The sequence below is a fragment of the Equus asinus genome, chromosome 12 (genome assembly GCF_041296235.1).
Source record: "Equus asinus isolate D_3611 breed Donkey chromosome 12, EquAss-T2T_v2, whole genome shotgun sequence".
Taxonomy (NCBI): domain Eukaryota; kingdom Metazoa; phylum Chordata; class Mammalia; order Perissodactyla; family Equidae; genus Equus; species Equus asinus.
The window spans coordinates 42,161,762-42,180,822 of NC_091801.1; the positions used below are offsets into that span (position 1 = coordinate 42,161,762).

Consider the following 19,061-nt stretch of genomic DNA (forward strand, 5'->3'; position numbering starts at 1 on the left):
CAACCGTGACCCGAACGTGCCAATGCCGGGCCTCCAAAGTGGAGTGGGCCAGTTTAAGCCCTGCGCCACCCTAGGTTATTTTAACACATCACTCTCAGAAACTGATAAATCTGTCACGTGAAGGTAAGCAATTCTAAAGAGGATTTCCATAATACTGCAAGCTCCATCCCTCCAATAGACAATCAAGTCCTAACAAGCAGCGGTTTATCGTCACGTTGCTGATGCCGGAAAAGGTCTCTGTTGACAGCACGATCCCTCAAAGGCCTTGTCCATTTCTGTCAATCCAATTTCCAGCACATAGAGATCTAAAGATTGAGGCGAATGTGGTATTTCCTCCTTGCAACTCTGAATTAACATGCAATAAAGAGCAGAAAAATGGAGACCTGGAAGCAGACCTCTTATTTGAGAACAGAGATATACCAGCGCTTTTGAAATGATCTTTGGAATCTACCGGAGTATTACACAGAAGGAATGATCCATTCCGACTAGGTAGGTTTTACTGTGTCGCTGTGAGGGCGACAACGGAATCATCCCGCGAATCGGTAACTCTCTGTGACTTTCAAGCGCAGATAAATAATATACTTCGGAAAGGAAAATGCGAGAGCACCGTGAAACGGAAAGCCCTCCTTGCTCTACTCAGCTGAAATCCAGTCTCTCCTCCACAAGAAATCCCTGTCTATGCTTCCTATGTCCCACAGAGGAGTTTAATAAAAGAAAAGGATTGGTATGTCTTGAAGTTGCAAGAGCTCAAGCAAGAAAACGTGGGACCCTTCAAGGAGACGTCAGTGAAGTGCCGGGCTCCATCGCAGGGGCAGCAGCGTCTCCTCTCTTTCCTGGTGCTGTCAGCACATCCTTCTTGGGCGCTCACTTTCTCTGCCTCGCTGCTGAGCCTGTCCACAATTGCTCTCTCCCGCCCTCTTCCCTGTCCCCTCCTGTTTACTCAGATCTTCCACAGTCACCAGCAATTGTTGGCTGTGGAGCTGTGGGATGCCCAGACCAGTTCCCAGAATCATCTCTGCCAAATCTGAGGAAGGGCAGGGGTGTGTATGGGACCGGACGGGGCACCCCATGCGAGCGCACCCCGCAGGAATTCACCTCTGCTGCAAGGTGCAATTTTGCAAGGCTACGGCAAGTTCCAAAGGGCTTGCCACTTCTCTCCTGCCAGCAGACCTGTTGGGGCTGGTGCCACGTGCTCTCCCAGTGACCCCTCACTGCTGGGTGGGATGGCATTCTAGTAACTGGCCTTCTGAATATGTAACTGCGCATCCTCAAAGAGATGGGAATTCTTAATCCGGGCTTTGGTTTGGGTTGATTCCCACGATCACGCAGCTTCCTCTGCGAAGACTTGACCATCATCACTTCTTTTCCTCTCATCCTGTAAAAGTAATCATGAAACTGGACCCAAATGAGAAATGAAGCATGGCTTCTTAGGACAATTATCTCAGTTTCCCTGTACTTCCACCCTTCCTCTCTCCCTCTGGAGCTCTTCTGACCTGTGTCCCAGGACATCGTCAAGCAGATTTGGGTCAAGGACAGAAAGCTCAAGGTCAAAACTCAGGACTGCTCCAGATCAGTTTTCCTCCCCCATCTCGTAACACCCCCTCCTTGTTTCAGTGTGATTTTATTCTCTTTTATTGCTCTTGCCATTCTCCTCTGTGCAAGTCCTGGCACACTCTCTGAGGACACGTGATCCCCCAGCTTACTATAGATCCCAATTCCCATCCTTTCTGTGTTTTCTGACTATTCCTTTGGTTAACCCATTGGCCAGTTGTTGCTCTTAGCCTCTTTAGGGTCTAAATCAATTGTGACATTATCAACTACCCCACTCTTAGCCACTCACTCCCAGGTCCTGACATTTACATAACCCAAACGATCATGTTCACAACTAAATAAGTTAGAGTCCAGCCCCATGGCTGAGTGGTTAAAGTTGTGTGTGTTCTGCTTCAGGGGCCTGAGGTTTGCGGGTTCAGATCCCAGGTGCAGACCTACTCCACTCATCGGCCACGCTGTGGAGGCATCCCACGGACAAAGGAGAGGAAGACTGGCACAGATGTTAGCTCAGGGTAATCTTCCTCCTAAATAAAGAAATAAACCCTTCAGAAAATGTATTCATCCACCACAAATTCCTGATTTCCAATATGTCTTCAAACATTCATACAGAAGATACCTGTTCCTTCAGATCGGAAGTGATGCCAGATCACCATGTCCTCACTTTAATTTCCTCGTGGACCTGTCAGTCCTACATTCCACGGACTGTGATCTCAATAATTTCCTTGAAATAATCAAAAATTCCTTACCACTCGTCTTATTTGTGTTGTAAAACTGGAAACCCGGGAGATCCTGATTATCTGCTTTGCCATTCTACTGCTAGTCTTATGATAACTGCTGAAGAAAAAGCACACAACACGATATTTTGTCATCACCATAAAGACAAAATCATCTGCATCAACTGGGAAGCATCCATAATGCCTGGACATTTTTTTTCTTTTTTCATCTCTCGGTTCAATAGCAAAAACACCAGGGCACTCAGTTAACAAATGGGCAAAGGAGTAGAATAGCCATTTTTCCAAAGAAGACACACAAATGGCCAACAGCCACATGAAAAGGTGCTCAGCATCACTAATCTTTAGGGAAATGCAAATCAAAACCACAAGGAGATATCACTTGACACCGGTTAGGGCGGCTATTATCAAAAAAAGTAGAGGTGACAAATGTTGGTGAGGTTGTGGAGGCAAGGGAAGCCTTGCAACTGCTGATGGGAATGTAAACTAATACTGTAATGATGGAAAATAGTCTGGAGGTTCCTCTAAAAATTAAACCTAGCGTATAATGTAGCAATCTCACGGTATTGTGTTTTGTCCTTAAAATTTCTAACAGAGTATATATTCTGTTAAGTGTTCTTAAAACAAAATAATGATAATAGTAAAGGGGGTGGGAGAAAACTTTGGTAGATGATGGATATGTTTATGGCCTCGATGGTGGTGATGGTCTCATGGGTGGACACTTATGTTCAAATTCATCAAGTTGTATACGGAAAAGTATGACATCATTACCGATTCTTCTGCACCTTAAAACACAACATGTCCTCACCCAGAAGATGAATATTGACTACGTCTGGGGACAGACGTTAGTTAGACTTATCGTGGTGATTATTTCACGATACATGCAAATCATTATATTGTACAAATGAAACTAATATAAAGTATATGTCAATTATACCTCAATTAACAAGCGCACACATCATACAAGACTATTTGAACATTGTAAACAAGTTCAGTGAATCCCTGAAACTATCCTATCCCCAAATGTCACAGGAAGCAAGGAGGATGAAGTAAGATGGAAAGTTGTTGTGCAAAGCTGCATGCAAATTAAAATCCTTTAAGTTGCGTTCAGCTGCTGTCACTGCCAACCAAGACAAGCATGGACGGTCCTTGGTGAGTCAGCTTCCGGTCAGCTCTTCCCCAAGGCCCGGCAGTCATGCGCCCCTCCCCTAGTGGGTCACTCTGCTCTGTCCTCCAAAGTGGCCAGCAGGAAACCCTGGTAAGATTCTGGATGACAGCCGCTTTCTATCCTAGATACTCACGTTTTAACAGACACTCGAGATGAAATGCCAAGACTTAAAAGCCTAAGTGTCTATTTGTGTAGTGTAGGGTAGAAGGGAAACCATAGGAGGTCTTTGCAGCATCTCTCAACTCATAATGCAAACATAGCCCTGTCTTCAGAAGGACCGTCCTTGGTCTTTGGTGCAGAGTAGGGCATGTCGCAGGTGGCATGAAGGACAGGTTGTAGCAGCACTATCCTCACTCCAACAGAACTATCTCACTGGACATGACCCCGTGGGTCTCCAAAATAAGTTACTGAACATCAAGAAAAAAAACTTTCTTGAGAGGGGCAATTTTACCGATCAAGGGAAAACTTCTGAATTTTCGCATCTTATAACAAATAAATGATATGTCCTCTTCTAGCCTAATGAGGTAGCATGGGTACTTCCATAATAAATACTTTTCATTTTCAGTTCAAACATGCTCAGCTGCTTTCAAAAACCAAAAAACCAAAACAGAAACCCAGGCATGTAAAATTAAGTGTTTTAACTTGATAAAGTAGTAACACAGCAGTGGCTTCTAAGGGAAGAGCTTTCAAACGAAATGATCACTTTTGGTAATGACCGTAGAAGATGGTGCTATCGCTGTGAAAGGATGGAACCAATCCAGAACGAGCCAGCTTTTGATTAATGACAACGGAATTAAATCAGATGCCAGAAATACTCACTTGGAAATCAAAGTCCCATCATCATCCCTGGAAGCATTTCTGGAACTTTCCCTTTGGACACAAATTTTTGTCTTCCAAAGGAGCAGACATAATACAGAGCAAATAGCAGACAGAGGAAGATGAGTCCCAGTTTGCCAGGCACCAAAAGGGAATTAGTGGCCCTGAGTCACATCTCTAGGAGCCCCACTGGGTGAGGGCTTTCACCAGGACCACACATGTCCACTCAGCAAGGGGAGTCCTCAGGGATGTTCACCTTACTCCCCACCCCATCGAAACTGAAACAAGACAACCCAGAGAGAGAGAGAGAGAGAGAGAGCACATGTTAAATTCAATGAGTTGGGGGGCCAGCCCCACGGCCACGTGGTGGAGTTCCCGTGCCCCGCTTCAGCAGCCCAGGGTTGGGATCCTGGGCAGGGACATGGCACGGCTCATCAGGCCATGCTGAGAGGGCATCCCACATGGCACAACCAGAAGGTCCTACAACTAGGATACACAACTATGAACTGGGGAGGGGAGGTTGGGGAGAAGAAGAAGGGGAAGAAGAAGAAAAAGATTGGCAACAGATGTTGGTTCAGGCGCCAATCTGGAAAAGAAACAAAAAAAATCAAATGAATTGCTCACGTAGGGCACGCAAAGCGTCTAACTGTGAGGTGCAACAATGGAAAAACAAACTTACTGGCCTCCTGGCAGGAACCTTGTTCTTTAATGAGCACAGGCCTCGTGCTTCACTGTCTCATCCCCTGGGAGGATGCTGTTTGGTGCGATAGAGGATGAACTTTCCCTGCAGAGGTAAACATGCATTTGTTCTTATAAAATCAGGATTCTGCTCTCTACTTTCATATCTCAGTTGTCAAATATCCACTGTGATTATAATCATTTTACTATTATTTGAGACAATTTCAAAGGTTACACAATATGCAATGAAAAGAATGTCCTAATTTGTTCCACAGTGGCCTGAAGGGAAAGTCACCAGACAACAGGCGGGGAGGGAAGGCTTACTTCAGCAGCAGTTTGAACAAAGGGATCTCGGAGGACCTGACGTTTTGAACTGAAACGGAGTATAGAGTAGGAATACGTGTGTGGATCCTGGGGCGGAGATGAAGGGTGACTGCTCAGTGTGCTGGCAGCAGCAGTGCTTGTTCTGTCAGGTGGTTCTGAGAGTTTGCGTTAAACATCACTCCCTGGATGTCAACTGTAGTCATCAGACGAGATCGGAGACCGAGAGGTGAAGGGGTGTCTAGTTGGCGAGGGGGAGTTAACAGCTTCCGTTGGAAATATGTTTGCTTAAGGTGCCTATAACATACACCTGTAGCATTATAGCTCAGAAATAAGATCTGGACGGGGTTTTTAGACATCGTCATCATAGAGATAACAGTGGAAGGCATTGAAGCAATAGAAGAAATGCACAAGAGTACTGAGACAACGTAGGGTCAATGGAGAGAATAGGGCTCACATTGAGTCCTGAGCTTTCGCAATAGTGCTGTGTGAGAAGGACCCTGTGAAGGACACCAGGGAGTGTGAGCTGGTTCACAGGCAGTCAGGAGCCTGAGATGTCGAGAAACCGAGGACAGGGAATCATTCCAAAAGACAATCGTGGCCCAGTTCTGCGTTTGTTCCAAGTAATAGAAAGATGCAGAAACACTCTTTGGATTTAATTATGGGGAGATAGCTGTGATATTATCAAGATTGATTAATACACAGACCATTGGTGATTCAGTAAGTCTGAAGTGTGGGGGAGTGAGGAGATGGTAATTCCATGAACACTGATCTTTCAGGTTCATTGTGAAGGGGAAGGAAGACATGGGGCGAGAACTAGACAGAAATGGGTTCAGGAGAGGCTGTTGTTTCAATAATGAAGAGATTGAATGAGTGAAAGGAATTCGATGGGGGAGGGGAGGGGAGGTTGCTAGTAGAGAATATGACATTTGGACTCAATAATAAAACTTCTCTAGAGAGGAGGAAGAAGGGAGACAATTAGGCTAAACCAAGGATCAAGATGAATTTTCAATGGAATCAGGAGAGGAGTCATTGATGGTTAAGAATGGTGGGATATTTGTAGACTTTGTGGCAGTGAGCTCAAGTATTTCTTGTAATGATCTAACTCATCAACATAGTAGGAGATGATCCCATTGGTGGAAAGTGAGAGGAAAGGTAAGAAGTTTTTAGATTCGAAAGGCTCGGTGAAGGTCTGAAATATTTATGAAGCACGGAAGGATGCATCAATTATCAAGGCACCGTAGGATGTAAAGGGAAGGAAAAGGAGGACATTATGCTTCTCTCCTGTCAGGATGTGTGTCTGCTGGCACAGCCTGAGCCAGCAGCTGGGACGGCTGCTCCGTGTCCTGAGAAAACAGGGTCTGAGGTGGAAACCTACACCGTGGAGCGGGCCGGGCAGTTCTTCGGGAGATGTGCAGTGACATGTGGAGAGCCCGCGCTGCTCAAATCACAGCCTAATTTGCTAATGACATCTGAATCCCCCAATACACAAACACGCACTGTGGTAATGTCTGGTAACACCAGCTAAATTGACAGGAAAAATGTCACAGCTCAGTGTCATAAGTGGACACTGAGCATCCTGGCTGCTAGAGTATTTCGGGTCTTCGTTGTTGTCAATCTGGATGTTTCAGACATGCATCTCTCTTCTCACCACTGAGACTGTGCCTGTCGCCTCCTACTCAACCTCTGAGGCCCCACTGTGATGCAGTCGTCTTCCCTGACGCTTCCTCCTTGGCTGGTTCACTGTGTGCTCTCTGTGCTCCTGACGGTTTGCCCCTCTTTAGAGCTCTTTGCACGTGGACCCAGAGTTATTTCTTTACCCTGCATCTTTCTGGCTGGTTTGTGAGCAGGGTCTGTCTCTTATTCATCTTTGCAGCTCTGTTCTTCCACACAAGAATGCCAGCAGAAGTTGAGGGACATACCCTAAAGGGAAGACTTAGTGATTGTATTATTGGCGGTACTTTGATGTTTTGTTTTGATTTTGGTGAGGGTGCTAGAGGGTGGACTGCCAATCAGTGCAAGTCCCAATCACTCAGTGCTCAGCTTATTATTTTGACTTGAATTTTACTAATGAGTTTGTGTCATTTACTCAATGTACAACATGCTTGATTGGGCTAAATGAGGAGAATTCCATAACTCAGGACCTGCAGGGAGGCTGATGCATGCACAACAATCTGCAGTACTGTCCCCAAAGTGGGATTACACAAGTCTGGGCAAAGTCCTCGGAGGACCAGGAGAGGGGGCCCAAGGAGGATGTGGTTGAAAACCAGAACAGTGATGACATTGCTTCACATTTTGCTGCCTTGACACCCTCAGACCTCAGGGCTTTGCTGTCTATGATCATTCTCAGAGTGCTGGGAAGCCCGTTAGGTATCGCACTACTGCCGTCCCCACTACTGTAGATTTTGGTAGAGTGTTTACCTTGGCTTTAATTGTGTCTCTACAGAGCCAGCCACCTGGTGGTCTGCTCATGTCGGGTCACACTTGATATTTAGCCTTTTGTGGTCAGAGACAGCGCTGTCCTGTGTATTCATTCCTCTGGGGCCTAGAACACAGCAGGTGTCCAATCACTAGGTGGAAGGCATCCATCCTCACAGAGCCTTCAACTCTGTGCTTTGTAATTATCGACTTTAACAGAAAGATTTGAAAGTACAGTGCTTCGCAGTAATTTTCTGATATTGTCAAGAAAGACTGTCCCATCAAGAATATGAAGCGTATCTTTATGAAGTGTCTTTACTTGAATGGGGATTAAGTTGGCTGCCCTGGAGACATTTTCCTGTCATTTCTGTTCGTCTACTTGCTAGTTGCATTGTATCTTTGATAAGTACTTTCTCAAGATATTGAGCAGTGTTTGCTAAATCTTGACTTCTGTTTCTTTTATAGATAGTCACTGATGATTTTCCCCCATTCCTCTTGGTCCAAAACTCTTTCATAAAGAACAGATTTGAGTATCTTCTTATTCACTGTGGAGGCTTTTGTGGTCATGATGTATATCTCATAGACTAGACCTCAGGGATATTATGCTTTTGATTAAAGATGAGTATTTATTATATTATTATGGTGTATGTAGGAGGAGAAACATTGAGAAGGAATGATGGTTTTCAGTTTCTCAGGTATGTATATATATATATATATATATATATATATATATATAAACACATATATATTGAAAATTTTGGGGGCCGGCCCAGTGGCGCAGTGGTTAAGTTTGCACGTTCTGCTTCTCGGCAGCCTGGGGTTTGCTGGTTTGGATCCCAGATGCGGACATGGCACCGCTTGGCAAAAGCCATGCTGTGGTAGGCATCCCACGTATAAAGTAGAGGACGATAGGCACGGATGTTAGCTCAGAGCCAGTCTTCCTCAGCAAAAAGAGGAGGATTGGCAGTAGTTAGCTCAGGGCTAATCTTCCTCAAAAAAAAAGTTTCTTAATAATGAACGTGTTACTTTTTAACTCAGGATAAGATAAAATTTAAAAAAAGAAGCTTGTTTATGATATAAAGGTGGAGTTGAGAACTGGGATATAATGCAGGTAAGTCATACCCAATGGAATTTACTGCAGAGCCGTGTGTTTTCATCCCTCCATTGACAAGGTGGACATTCACGCGGGTCCAACTCAGGCTGAGTTTGCCTGGTGACCAGCTCTTTCTTCTGACCATCACCTCTGGGATGTGAGTTGTTGTCAGTGGCTCTGCTGTGGGGACCAGGGCCGGTCACAAGGTCTGCTGCAAGCCCAGGAGAGTCCCCCATGATCCTGTTCCAGGGCCAGAACATCAGCATACTGGTGACTCCATGTGGCTTTGTTTCCTGGGTGTATCTTGTAGGTAGCCTTGTAGACTCATCGGGTCATATTCTGATCCCTGGAATCTATGACCACGTGGCTCCTCTTACTGAAGAGGAAAAAAAAAAAATGTACGAAGCCATTGACCTGGACCTAGAAGAATACCGGAATAGCAGCCAGGTTAAGAAATTTCTGTTTGACACCAAGGTATGATCACAAGCTGATGGATAATCTGAACAAAGAATGATGGTAACAAATATTTTCCCAAGGCTTAATTTACCGTGTCCTGTTTATCTGCACATCTTAGAACTGAAAGCAGATGTTAATTCCAGGGGGGACTTTCACTTTCAAGGCCACTTCCCTGTGGTCTAGATCAAGCAGACCTTTATCTGGGGTCCCACTGGCACCGGACTCAGGCACCTAACCGTGGAGCAATTGCTCATTTCACAGATGCGTTTTTCCAAATCAGTTTTCTGGACTCAATCCCAAGCCGGCCTGCAGCCGGTGAGCTGGGCTCCCTAATTGTTTAAAGATTGAGAATAGTCTGAGGTTATTCCAGCTCCATGACCCTAATTGTTCATTTTTCTAGACAAAACCAAGAGACTTAGGGGCTAATCTGTAGACTGCTACGTCACTGCTGCCTTGGTGTAATAAGCAGACCCAAAGCCGAAAGCGTTACTGGCAAATTTAGATTTTTTCCTTTTCCCTTCTCCTCCTCCTCCTCCTCCTTTTTAAAACGCTTGCCTGCTAGGGTGTTTGCTAGCTATGGCTGGTTCCTGGGGGAACAGCCAAGAGAGGGAGAAGCATGCAGAAGAGAGTGATAGAGTTTATTATCATGAAGCGTAGCTCTTCCTCAGACTAGCTCTACAGCGGCCATAGCAAGATTGAAAACTGGCTCAAACATCTGCAGAGTTCTTTGAAGCCTTCTGAAAAATAAAATACATTTAGCACACAAATTATCATTGCAATGACTGGGATAGAAATTTATAACTGAACCCAAGTTTCTGAAAGGGCCCCTTTGCCATCTAGTAACTGCAAACTTCAGCGACGAGGGGCCCTCGCCAATGGGAGTGGCTTGGGCAGGCGAAGGCAGCAGAGATCTCGTGTCCTGAGGGGAAAGTCCACTTGTACTGTTTGTCCAGACATATCTAAGTGAGGCGATAATTAACTTGCCATTAACCGTGTCACAGATGTACAGAAATTGGTGATGCAAGCAATACAATTCAACTGAGTTTTAATTAAACATTCTTTCATACAATAAAATACTTTTATTTCAATTTAGGAGGAAATTCTAATGCACCTATGGAGGTACCCATCTCTTTCTATTCACGGGATTGAGGGCGCCTTTGAGGAGCCTGGAGCTAAAACAGTCATAGCTGGCCGAGTTGTAGGAAAATTTTCAATCCGTCTAGTCCCTCACATGAATATGTCCGTGGTGGAAACACAGGTAACAAACGTGCATTGTTCTTCTGTCCAGCAGCGCCGTTCCTGAGAGCCACATGCCACACAGTAGTGAGCAACTCAGTTGTTAGCATTGAAGTATCACTTTTTTCCAATACAGAAGGGACTGGAACAAATGTCAAGAAACCAATAGGATTTTTGTTCAGTAAAAATCTCTTTCCTCAATTATATGCAATTACAGTCATCAGACAAATAACCATTTGGAGTTGGAGTGATGGGAAATTTTTGAAAACTAAATGGTGCATAAAAAGGCAAGATGGGTTTTACACACAGATGGAGAAGCTACTTGTCTACGGCTGGACTGAGCCGGAAAATCTTTACCCCCAGCGTTAGTTTGTCCATGATGTCTGAAATCAACCCCCTGAAAGCAGCCACCTTAATGAAAACGTTTGTGTCTGGAAGGAGGTGTGTGTCTGAAGTATCGACCTATCATCAGTGCACCTCAAGTTGCACAGAAGGTAGACTCTGAGGAAGGGAGCTCAAGGAATACCTCGGCGCCCTCTCTCCATCCACTGTCCGCTTTTATTGTCGTCTTAGCGCTAATTACATTCTCAAAGATCCTCCTTCCCCTCTGCGTCCCTCCGTTTTTTTTTGTTTCCATCTTCCTTCCTCCTTCCCTTTCTGGATGGACTGTTCCTCCTCCTCACAGCACACACTTTACATGAGCGCAGGATGGTCTTCGTCTTGCTCACAGCTATGTCCCAGCACCTAGAACAGTTCCTGCCACGTGACAGGTGTGCCTTAAATGTTTGTCGAAGGGATGAATATTTCAGAGTATGGAGTTTTTCTCTGGTGGATCTCCATAATGGCAACCGGAATGGAGCCCAGGGGAGAGAGAAAGATGCTGTCAATGAGCCTCCTTCACAGCTTAGCGTGAAATTGCTCCCACTTTTTGGAAATTTCCAAGTGTGTAATGTTCCCAAAATATTCCTTAAGATACTGATGAGTCCAAAAAGAGGGATATTCAAACTGAGAAGTTCTACTTGTATTGTGTTTCATAATTACCTCAAACATTCATCATATTTGTATGACCCACAATATCATTCAAGGTTTCATAATTACCCAAATTCATAATAAGCCGACATTAACAGTGAGACACTGTGGTCGGGGAGGGGTGGGGACAGGAGGGGGGATTGGAGGGTCTCGGGAGGGGTGGGAGTGAGAGCAAGCATTCCTCACACTGGGCGCAGCTCTCCGTCCTGGAGACCCGGCTCACTCCGCGTCCTCCCTGTGGAAGAGCTGAGGGAAAATCAGAACGCTTGAATGCGTCAGCTTGGGATTCCAATCAGTTTCTTGATACAAGGCTATGAGAGCTACTCAAAATTTTCTCTTACAACTGAAAATGTTACCTTTAGGTAAAGCAGCATCTTGAATATATATTTTCCAAAAGAAATCGTTCCAACCAGATGGTTGTTTCTATGGCACTAGGACTACACCCACGGATCGCAAATTATCTTTAAAGATAATCAGTATCTTGCAGCAAAAAGAGCCATCAAAACAGGTTAGACTTATGCTATTTTGATTGCTGGTCTACACTGGGAACAAGGGGTGGTACCCCGTAGGGCTGTAGATAAAGCAGACACTTTTAAAACTTCACTGTGGACTCTCCTTTTATATGGGCCGCATTACTGATGGTAAACGGTGTGGTTCAGGGCTCTTTACACACACTGTCTCATGAATCCTCCCAACAGCCTTCCCCGGGGTGCAGATTAAGGCGCGAGGAGATTAAATAATTTGCTGGAGGGCACTCAGCTAGAAGTAGCAAAGCCGGGGTTCAAACTCACGTTCTGGAGACCTGAATTTGGGGGAAAATGATGGACTTGGAAACCTCCCAACCCTCCTTCTGCAAAACTCATGGAAATATTGGCCGATACATAAAAACTTTTAAAAGCACAGCCGAACTTGCACGAAAGTAAAGGAAGTCCTCTGGGGTTAAAAATGAAGAAGCTAAACTGTGGTGGAGCGAGCAAGCTGGCACCGCGCTGCCCTGTGGGGACTTGCTCTTCCCGGTCACAGAGGTCTGGGTTTAATGGCCTCCAGACCTCCTTGGAGCACTAACTCTCTGCGTCTATGAGTACAAGGGACACAGACATCAAAAATTAGAGGACAAGTCCAACACCGAGAGCCCTACTTCTCTACACAATCATCCCCACTGCCCTCAATTGTAGCAGTATTTTACCAGTAAACTTTGGGGGTGAAGAAATGAGGAAGAAGAGTTAGGAAGTTAAATGGAATGCCAGCTGAAGAGAGATGTGTCATTGAAATGTCAAATTCAACAGTAAAGACACGAAGTACAGGAAAATGCAGGAATGCATAAGGCACCTTTTTGTCTGTCTGTGTGCTAAACCAGTCCTGCCAACAAAGGACAGTCGTCTGCCACATAATGAGTTTTTCGTCAACAACGGACTGCATGTATGACAGTGGTCCCATAAGATTAGCACCATATCACCTAGGCGTGTGGTAGGCTATACCACCTAGGTTTGTGTGAGTACACAACAATTAAACCATCTAACAATTAAATCACCTAACGATGCATTTCTCAGAATGTATCCTGTCATTAAGCAATGCACGAGCGTACATCATCTTTATTCACATTCACACCTTGCTCTGTGGATCCAGAAGACACGGCATGTTCTCTTTTGTGCCTTCATTTATTTTTCATTCCCACTCCATCTCTGGCAACTTTCCCTATAGCCTAGAAGGTTTCAACTCATCTCTTTCTAAACCCCAGGATATCCATTAAAACTGTTTCCTGGGATACCTTGAAAGTTGAGTACAAACACTGCAACATTCAGGTGAAAGTTGAGTACAGCGATTTATTCATATGTTGGTTACAAAACACCCAAGACATGTGTTCCTAATATTTAATAGTAGTGTTTCTAATACTTAATTCGTGAAGCAACCATAAAAGTAGGTAGGTACATCTTCTTGTGGTACTCTGGCCAAAAACACGTGACCTCTTCCAATCGTGAAAAAACGTCAGATAAACCCAAACTGAGGGACATTTTACAAAACAACTGATCAGTACTCTTCAGCAGGGTCAAGGTCATGAAAGACAAGGGAAGACTGAGAAACAGTCACAGACAAGAGGAGACTAAGGAGCAATGACAAAATGCAGTGTGGGATTCTGCATTGGATCCTGGTACAGCAGAAGGGAAAGAGTGAAATTCAAATAAAGTCTGAGTCTAGTTAATAATATTATCCAATGTTAATTTCCTATTCTTGATAATTGTACAATAGTTATGTAAGATGTTAACATTAGGGGAAGCAGAGTAAGGAATATATGAGAACTCTCTCTGTACTACTTTTGCAACTTTTCTGTAAGGCTAACGTTAGTTTAAAATATTATTTAAAAATATTTTTTAAAAGTAGATAATAGTAAGTAAGGCAACCACAGTTTTCTTCTTGACTCTATTGACTATTTTAGAATATAAATTGCATGATATCAAGACGCTTACTTATCCCAGCCACCAAATTTCATGGTGGGGAAAAAAAAAAAAAAAGAAAGAAAGATAAAGTGAACACGACATTTGCGGAGATCACTGGGGGTAGTCTTCTCATTAATTTATTCAATGCCTTCTTTTCCTGTGTTTCAGTGTTTGGAACAGAACCAGATATGATCCGGGATGGATCAACCATACCAATTGCCAATATATTCCAGGATGTCATCCAAAAGAGTGTGCTGATGCTCCCGCTGGGCACTGTGGACGATGGAGAGCACGCGCAGAAGGAGAAAATCAACAGTGAGCAGGTTCTTGAGGGGGCTGATCTCTCAGTGTGCAAACCACAGGGTGTCCACATCAGTAACCTTCCGACATGCCGCGTATTGTAGATTGAATTTATGTCATCAAATCTTCCTGTTTAAATTGTAGACTACTTTTCCTCCATTATTTGAATGGAAATAACAGTTTCTCTTTATTTCTTCTTTTGTTAGGTGGAACTACATAGAGGGATCCCAATTATTTGCTGCCTTTTTCCTAGAGATGGCTAAGCTGCATTAACAACGACGGGAACCTTCCAGCTTACATCTGAGCTGCTGACATATCCCCTCTCTCACATCCCTGGACAGCAATAGAATCTAAATATCCAGAGAATTTCTGTCCAGTAAATAATATTTTCCCTCTTTAATACGTCTTTGGACATTTGGACCAGTAATAAACTATTTTAAAGGTAGAGACACCGGAAATGGCTTAATGTCTCTGTTGCACACCTCTCTAAAGTCACAGCTACCTTCAACAACTTGATTTCCCCAAGTCTGGCCGAAGTAGTCCCCGGACTGGACTCATTCTGCCCTTCCAGCACAAGGATGGTTCTTCGATTAGACTTCTCTTGCCATTTGATTGGTGGAATTGCTCTAGTTTGCTGTGTCCTGAGGTGCTCAGGACACATAATCATTCATCCACTGACTGTCAGTACTTATGTCACCGTTGCTTTCACCACACATTCCTTTTATATTGTTAATAAAAACATTGGTCTACCCCACCGACTACCATGATTTCCCTGGGGGTTCATTTTCAGATGAGTTATTGAAGCGTGATACATATTAACTTCTTGCCTCCCCTTCACTTTTTCCTTTCTTGAAAAGTTTTGAAACAGAAATGACCAATATTCACACTCTTATGCCATTTGGGATTCCTTGTGAGAAGATGCGTCTATCTTTATTCTAAGCCTCTTTACCTTTGCTGTGAGTGACGCCAGCCCACCGCCCCTCCTGCATCCTGTTCTGTCTCACTACCCCATCGGTAGAGGCCACTCTCCCTCTGACACCTGCGCACATGGAAATTCACCACAGCAGAATCAGCCCTGATGGAATTTCTCTCACCCCGTTGGAATTTTACTCAGTGACTACATCTAAATAGTTCAAAGCTTTAAATAGCATCAATTTTAGACAGAGAACTGATCAACCTGACATCAGTAACACATCCCAAATTTGAAGCTGTCAGCTCAGGTTGCATTCATCAGTCATTTCAGTCGACCAGCTTGTTTGGCTCGATTGGATTGGATGGTGTAAACAAATAAACAAAAGCATGTAATTTTTCTACAGCTAAGTATAAGTAAACAAATCACTTCAGTCTTTAGGAATTCACTATTTAAATAGCATTAATGGAGAAGAAGTTAAGGGTTTATTAAAAATGTTTCTCTTATGATTCCAAATAAAAACAAAGTGCCACACATTCCATCTCTTTGTGGGTGCTTGAAATGTCAGTTTTAAAGCTTGCTGCGTCATGTCTAAAACGGCTGGATCATGGGGCCAGCTTACCCTGCCTCTTGTCACAGAAACGGGACCCACCTGTGGCATCAGCCTCGCTGAGGCATCCATAAGGAGCCACTTCTTCTCTGGTGCTGGACAACATCAAGTCCTCTTGGTTAAATATTCGCAGGTGTTTGGTACTCTTTACTATTTAAGCACAGTCCATGCTCGCCAGATTTGGTTGAATCTTGTGAGGTTTTCAGATTCCGTGGACCTACCTGATGTATTTGGCAGAGGTCCCAAGGACTAACTGTACACGAGGTTTCTGACGCCAATTTATATTTTAACAAGGGTGTTCATAGTAGTCAATTAACAAAAGTTGGTTGTAAAATAGAACCATTTCTGAGCAAGGGAACATCAGTTTTACCAAGTCACCAAATAAGAAGATGTATTTGCTGATCTTCATTCCTGCTGAATCTCTGAGACCTGCAGTGTCTTGGTCAATTATTCAGCTGCCACCAGGTGAGGAGAGGAGGAGGACGAATGAGGTCATTGAATCTAGGAGATTCCAACCCTGGGATGCCTGAGTCCAGAGCCGTGGTTTTCTGCCTCCCCGGGTCACGATGGGTCTCCCCAGCTCTCATTGATGGGTCCACGTTTTCTACCCAAACCCAAGCCATGTGGCTACCTGGGTCTTGCTGTGGTTTGGGAGCCAGATAGGAAGTATTTTCCAGACAGATTACATTCAGAGGGGTGACAGAAATCCGCCCAGTTATTAGCCACAAGACCAATTAACTAGTAATAAGAAGACAAAGAGGTTGGGGATAGAGAAATTTAAGTATTTGCTTTAAAAAATTTTACCAAAGAAGCATATGCACATGGATAAAGATGACCACCCAGTGATGACTCCAGGGATGGAGAGGGAGGAGGCGGGATCGCCCGGGGGTTACCCGCTCGGGGAGCCGCTGGAAGCGCCAGGTGGCCTTCCCGGTCAGACGCCGCCAGCCTCTCAGCCTGACGCGCGTCTCCCCTTCCTTAGATTGACTCCTTCGGCTTTCCGTTTTCCTCTTGGGGAGGGGTGGGACTTCCGGTTTCATCTCCGGAAGACGACGAGCCGGAGGAGTCAGTCCGAGGGGCCAGCAGGAGCGATTCCGTCGGCAAACGGGTAAGATATTCTCTGGTCGGGCCGGGGGGGAGGTTTGGAGGCGGGGACCGTGCAGCGTCTGCGCGGGGCCTGGGGGCGGTGGCTTGAGGGCTCGGGCCGGGCAGCTGGGCGCCGGGAGTCCCGCTAGGGCCCTTCGCTCTTCCTCCCCCCTCCTCCCGCCGCCTCCGCCCCTCCCCGCTCGCCGGTCCCTCCCGACGCCGCCCAGACTCGCCCGCCGCCCGCCCGCCGCCCGCGCGGCGTGGCAGCCGCCCTGCCCCCGCCGTCACCTGCTCGCTCCGCGAGGCGTGCTCCCGGGGACCCGGCGGGCCTCCGTTTCCCCGCGGGCCCGGGCTCTCGGCGCGGGAGCGGCGCCCCGGGCGCCCCACGCACCCCTGCACGCAGTCGGGGCGCTTCCGACCGCCTGGCTTCTCCGACTGGAACGCGGGCGCCCAGGCGGGGAGCTGCCCGGTGTCGGTTTCTAGTCCGGGCGGTGGTGTGCGTGGCTGCCCGCCCACTCCCTGTTTTCCCCAGCGCCCCGATGCGCTGCTGCCACCCGCGCCTCCTTCGGTTGAGGATGCTGGTGCCCGAGAGCACCACGCCTGGAAGTGGACGGTCCTGGCCACTCAGGGTCCCGCTGCTCTCAGCAACTAGCGGGAGACCCCAGGCTGCCGCACGTCGCTGTTGGCAGCAGCGGGATCGTCCCTGGAGATACCCACCTCTTCCTAGTCGGCGAGCACGGCCTGAGTCTGCGTGCCCGCTTTCTGGAGCTTAGTCGGGGGGAGGTGGGTGCCAGGAGCTGCTGACCCCTGCGGTTGCGTTGAGTTTTGAATAGCCTGTTTATTGGGGTGGGGGGTTCTGGACTAGGACATCTTGGCAGGGTTGGCATCTGTGGACACATATGTAGGATTATTTTCTAGGTAATCATAGCCCGAATGGTGATTGTGTCGGGACTTTACAGTCCGTGCCGGTGGAACTAGTTACAGTATGCACCTGGTTTGCGGTGAAGCGTTAGTCCAGATGCAGCGCTGCCTGGGGAAAGTCACTAACACGTATTGATTAGAACATCGTTAGGAGAGCTCATTTGATGTATACTCTGTAGACTTCATGTAGCACGGCAGCCTTGTAGGGTCGGAATTACTATTCCCTTTTCACAAACTGAGACTAAAGTTAAACAGTTTGACCAAAGTTAAGGTCAGGATTAGCGTCTCAAGTGTTTGTTACTCATTGTTTTTCAAGTTTTGTAAGGTTACTGACTCCTGCTGGCACGTGTGAAAAACACTGAGGCAAGGCTCTCTAGTAGCTGGTGTCTTCTTGCGTGACATGTAAGGCAGGTGTGATTATTACTGATAATACAGTGGCTCCTGGTGCCTTTTTTAAAAAACCTGTTTATTTTGGAATAATCTCAGATTTACAGAAAAGCTGTGAGATAGCACAGAGAGTTCCACTTGTATTCAGCAAAGCAGAGTGGCTCCACTTGAGCAAACTGCTTCATGCCAGTCACCATTCTAGGTGCTGGAGAGAGTAACACGCTGCCCTAGAGGATTTCAAGGTCTGGTGGAAGAGACAGATCCATAAACAAGTATAGTGCCTTTTGCTCAGTGCTGAAATGGAGAGAGGGGAGCACAGAGTGATTTATGTCTGACTGCCTGGGAAGGAGTGGCGCGAGCTTGCAGGATACAGCATTTGAGTTAGGTCTCAAGGATTAGTGGGTATTCACTTGATTGATGGGACATTTCTGCCCACATTCATGCTACCTAGGTTTGTGTTCGAAGAGAACTCTCTAACCTTTATAAAACGGACTCTTCTTATTTGATTCTCCTCTGTCCGTCTTTCTCACATCTCCTCTGAGAGGTTTTTGTCATAGTTTCCACAGGCTGTGAGAAGAATCGCGGTTTATAAATCCATGACTAGGAGATGAAATTAAGCTGTGTTTCTTAGTAATGGAAGTATCTAGATCTGTACGTTTTAAAATTCTTTCTCTTTCATAGCTGCTGAGTACTTCAGTGGTCTGATCACACACATTCTTTATGCGAGGTTGGAGCACAGTTCTTCTGAACTGTGCCCACCGCAGAGGGGTATTTTGAGTGAGTGTGTTGGTCGTTGTGGGCTGCTCTAGGAAAACACCATAACCCCAGGTGGCTGAAACAACAGTCATTTACTTCTCCCAGTTCTGGAGGTTAAGTCCAAGATCAAGGTGCTGATTCCTGGTGAGGGCTCTTCCT

The 19,061-nt window shown here is 45.8% G+C and overlaps 1 protein-coding gene and 1 pseudogene across 1 annotated transcript in view; both read left to right on the forward strand.

The window, feature by feature from the left end:
• Window positions 1-13,241: 13,241 nt before the first annotated feature.
• Window positions 13,242-19,061, forward strand: part of LOC123283954 (large ribosomal subunit protein uL15m-like) — a 68,522-nt gene continuing 62,702 nt past the window's right edge. The window contains 1 exon segment of the mRNA XM_070480914.1: window positions 13,242-16,860. Coding sequence (XP_070337015.1) covers window positions 16,568-16,860 — 293 coding nt within the window. The 5' untranslated portion in view covers window positions 13,242-16,567.
• LOC123283950 (ligand-dependent nuclear receptor corepressor-like protein pseudogene) overlaps window positions 16,807-19,061 on the forward strand; it is a 55,415-nt pseudogene continuing 53,160 nt past the window's right edge.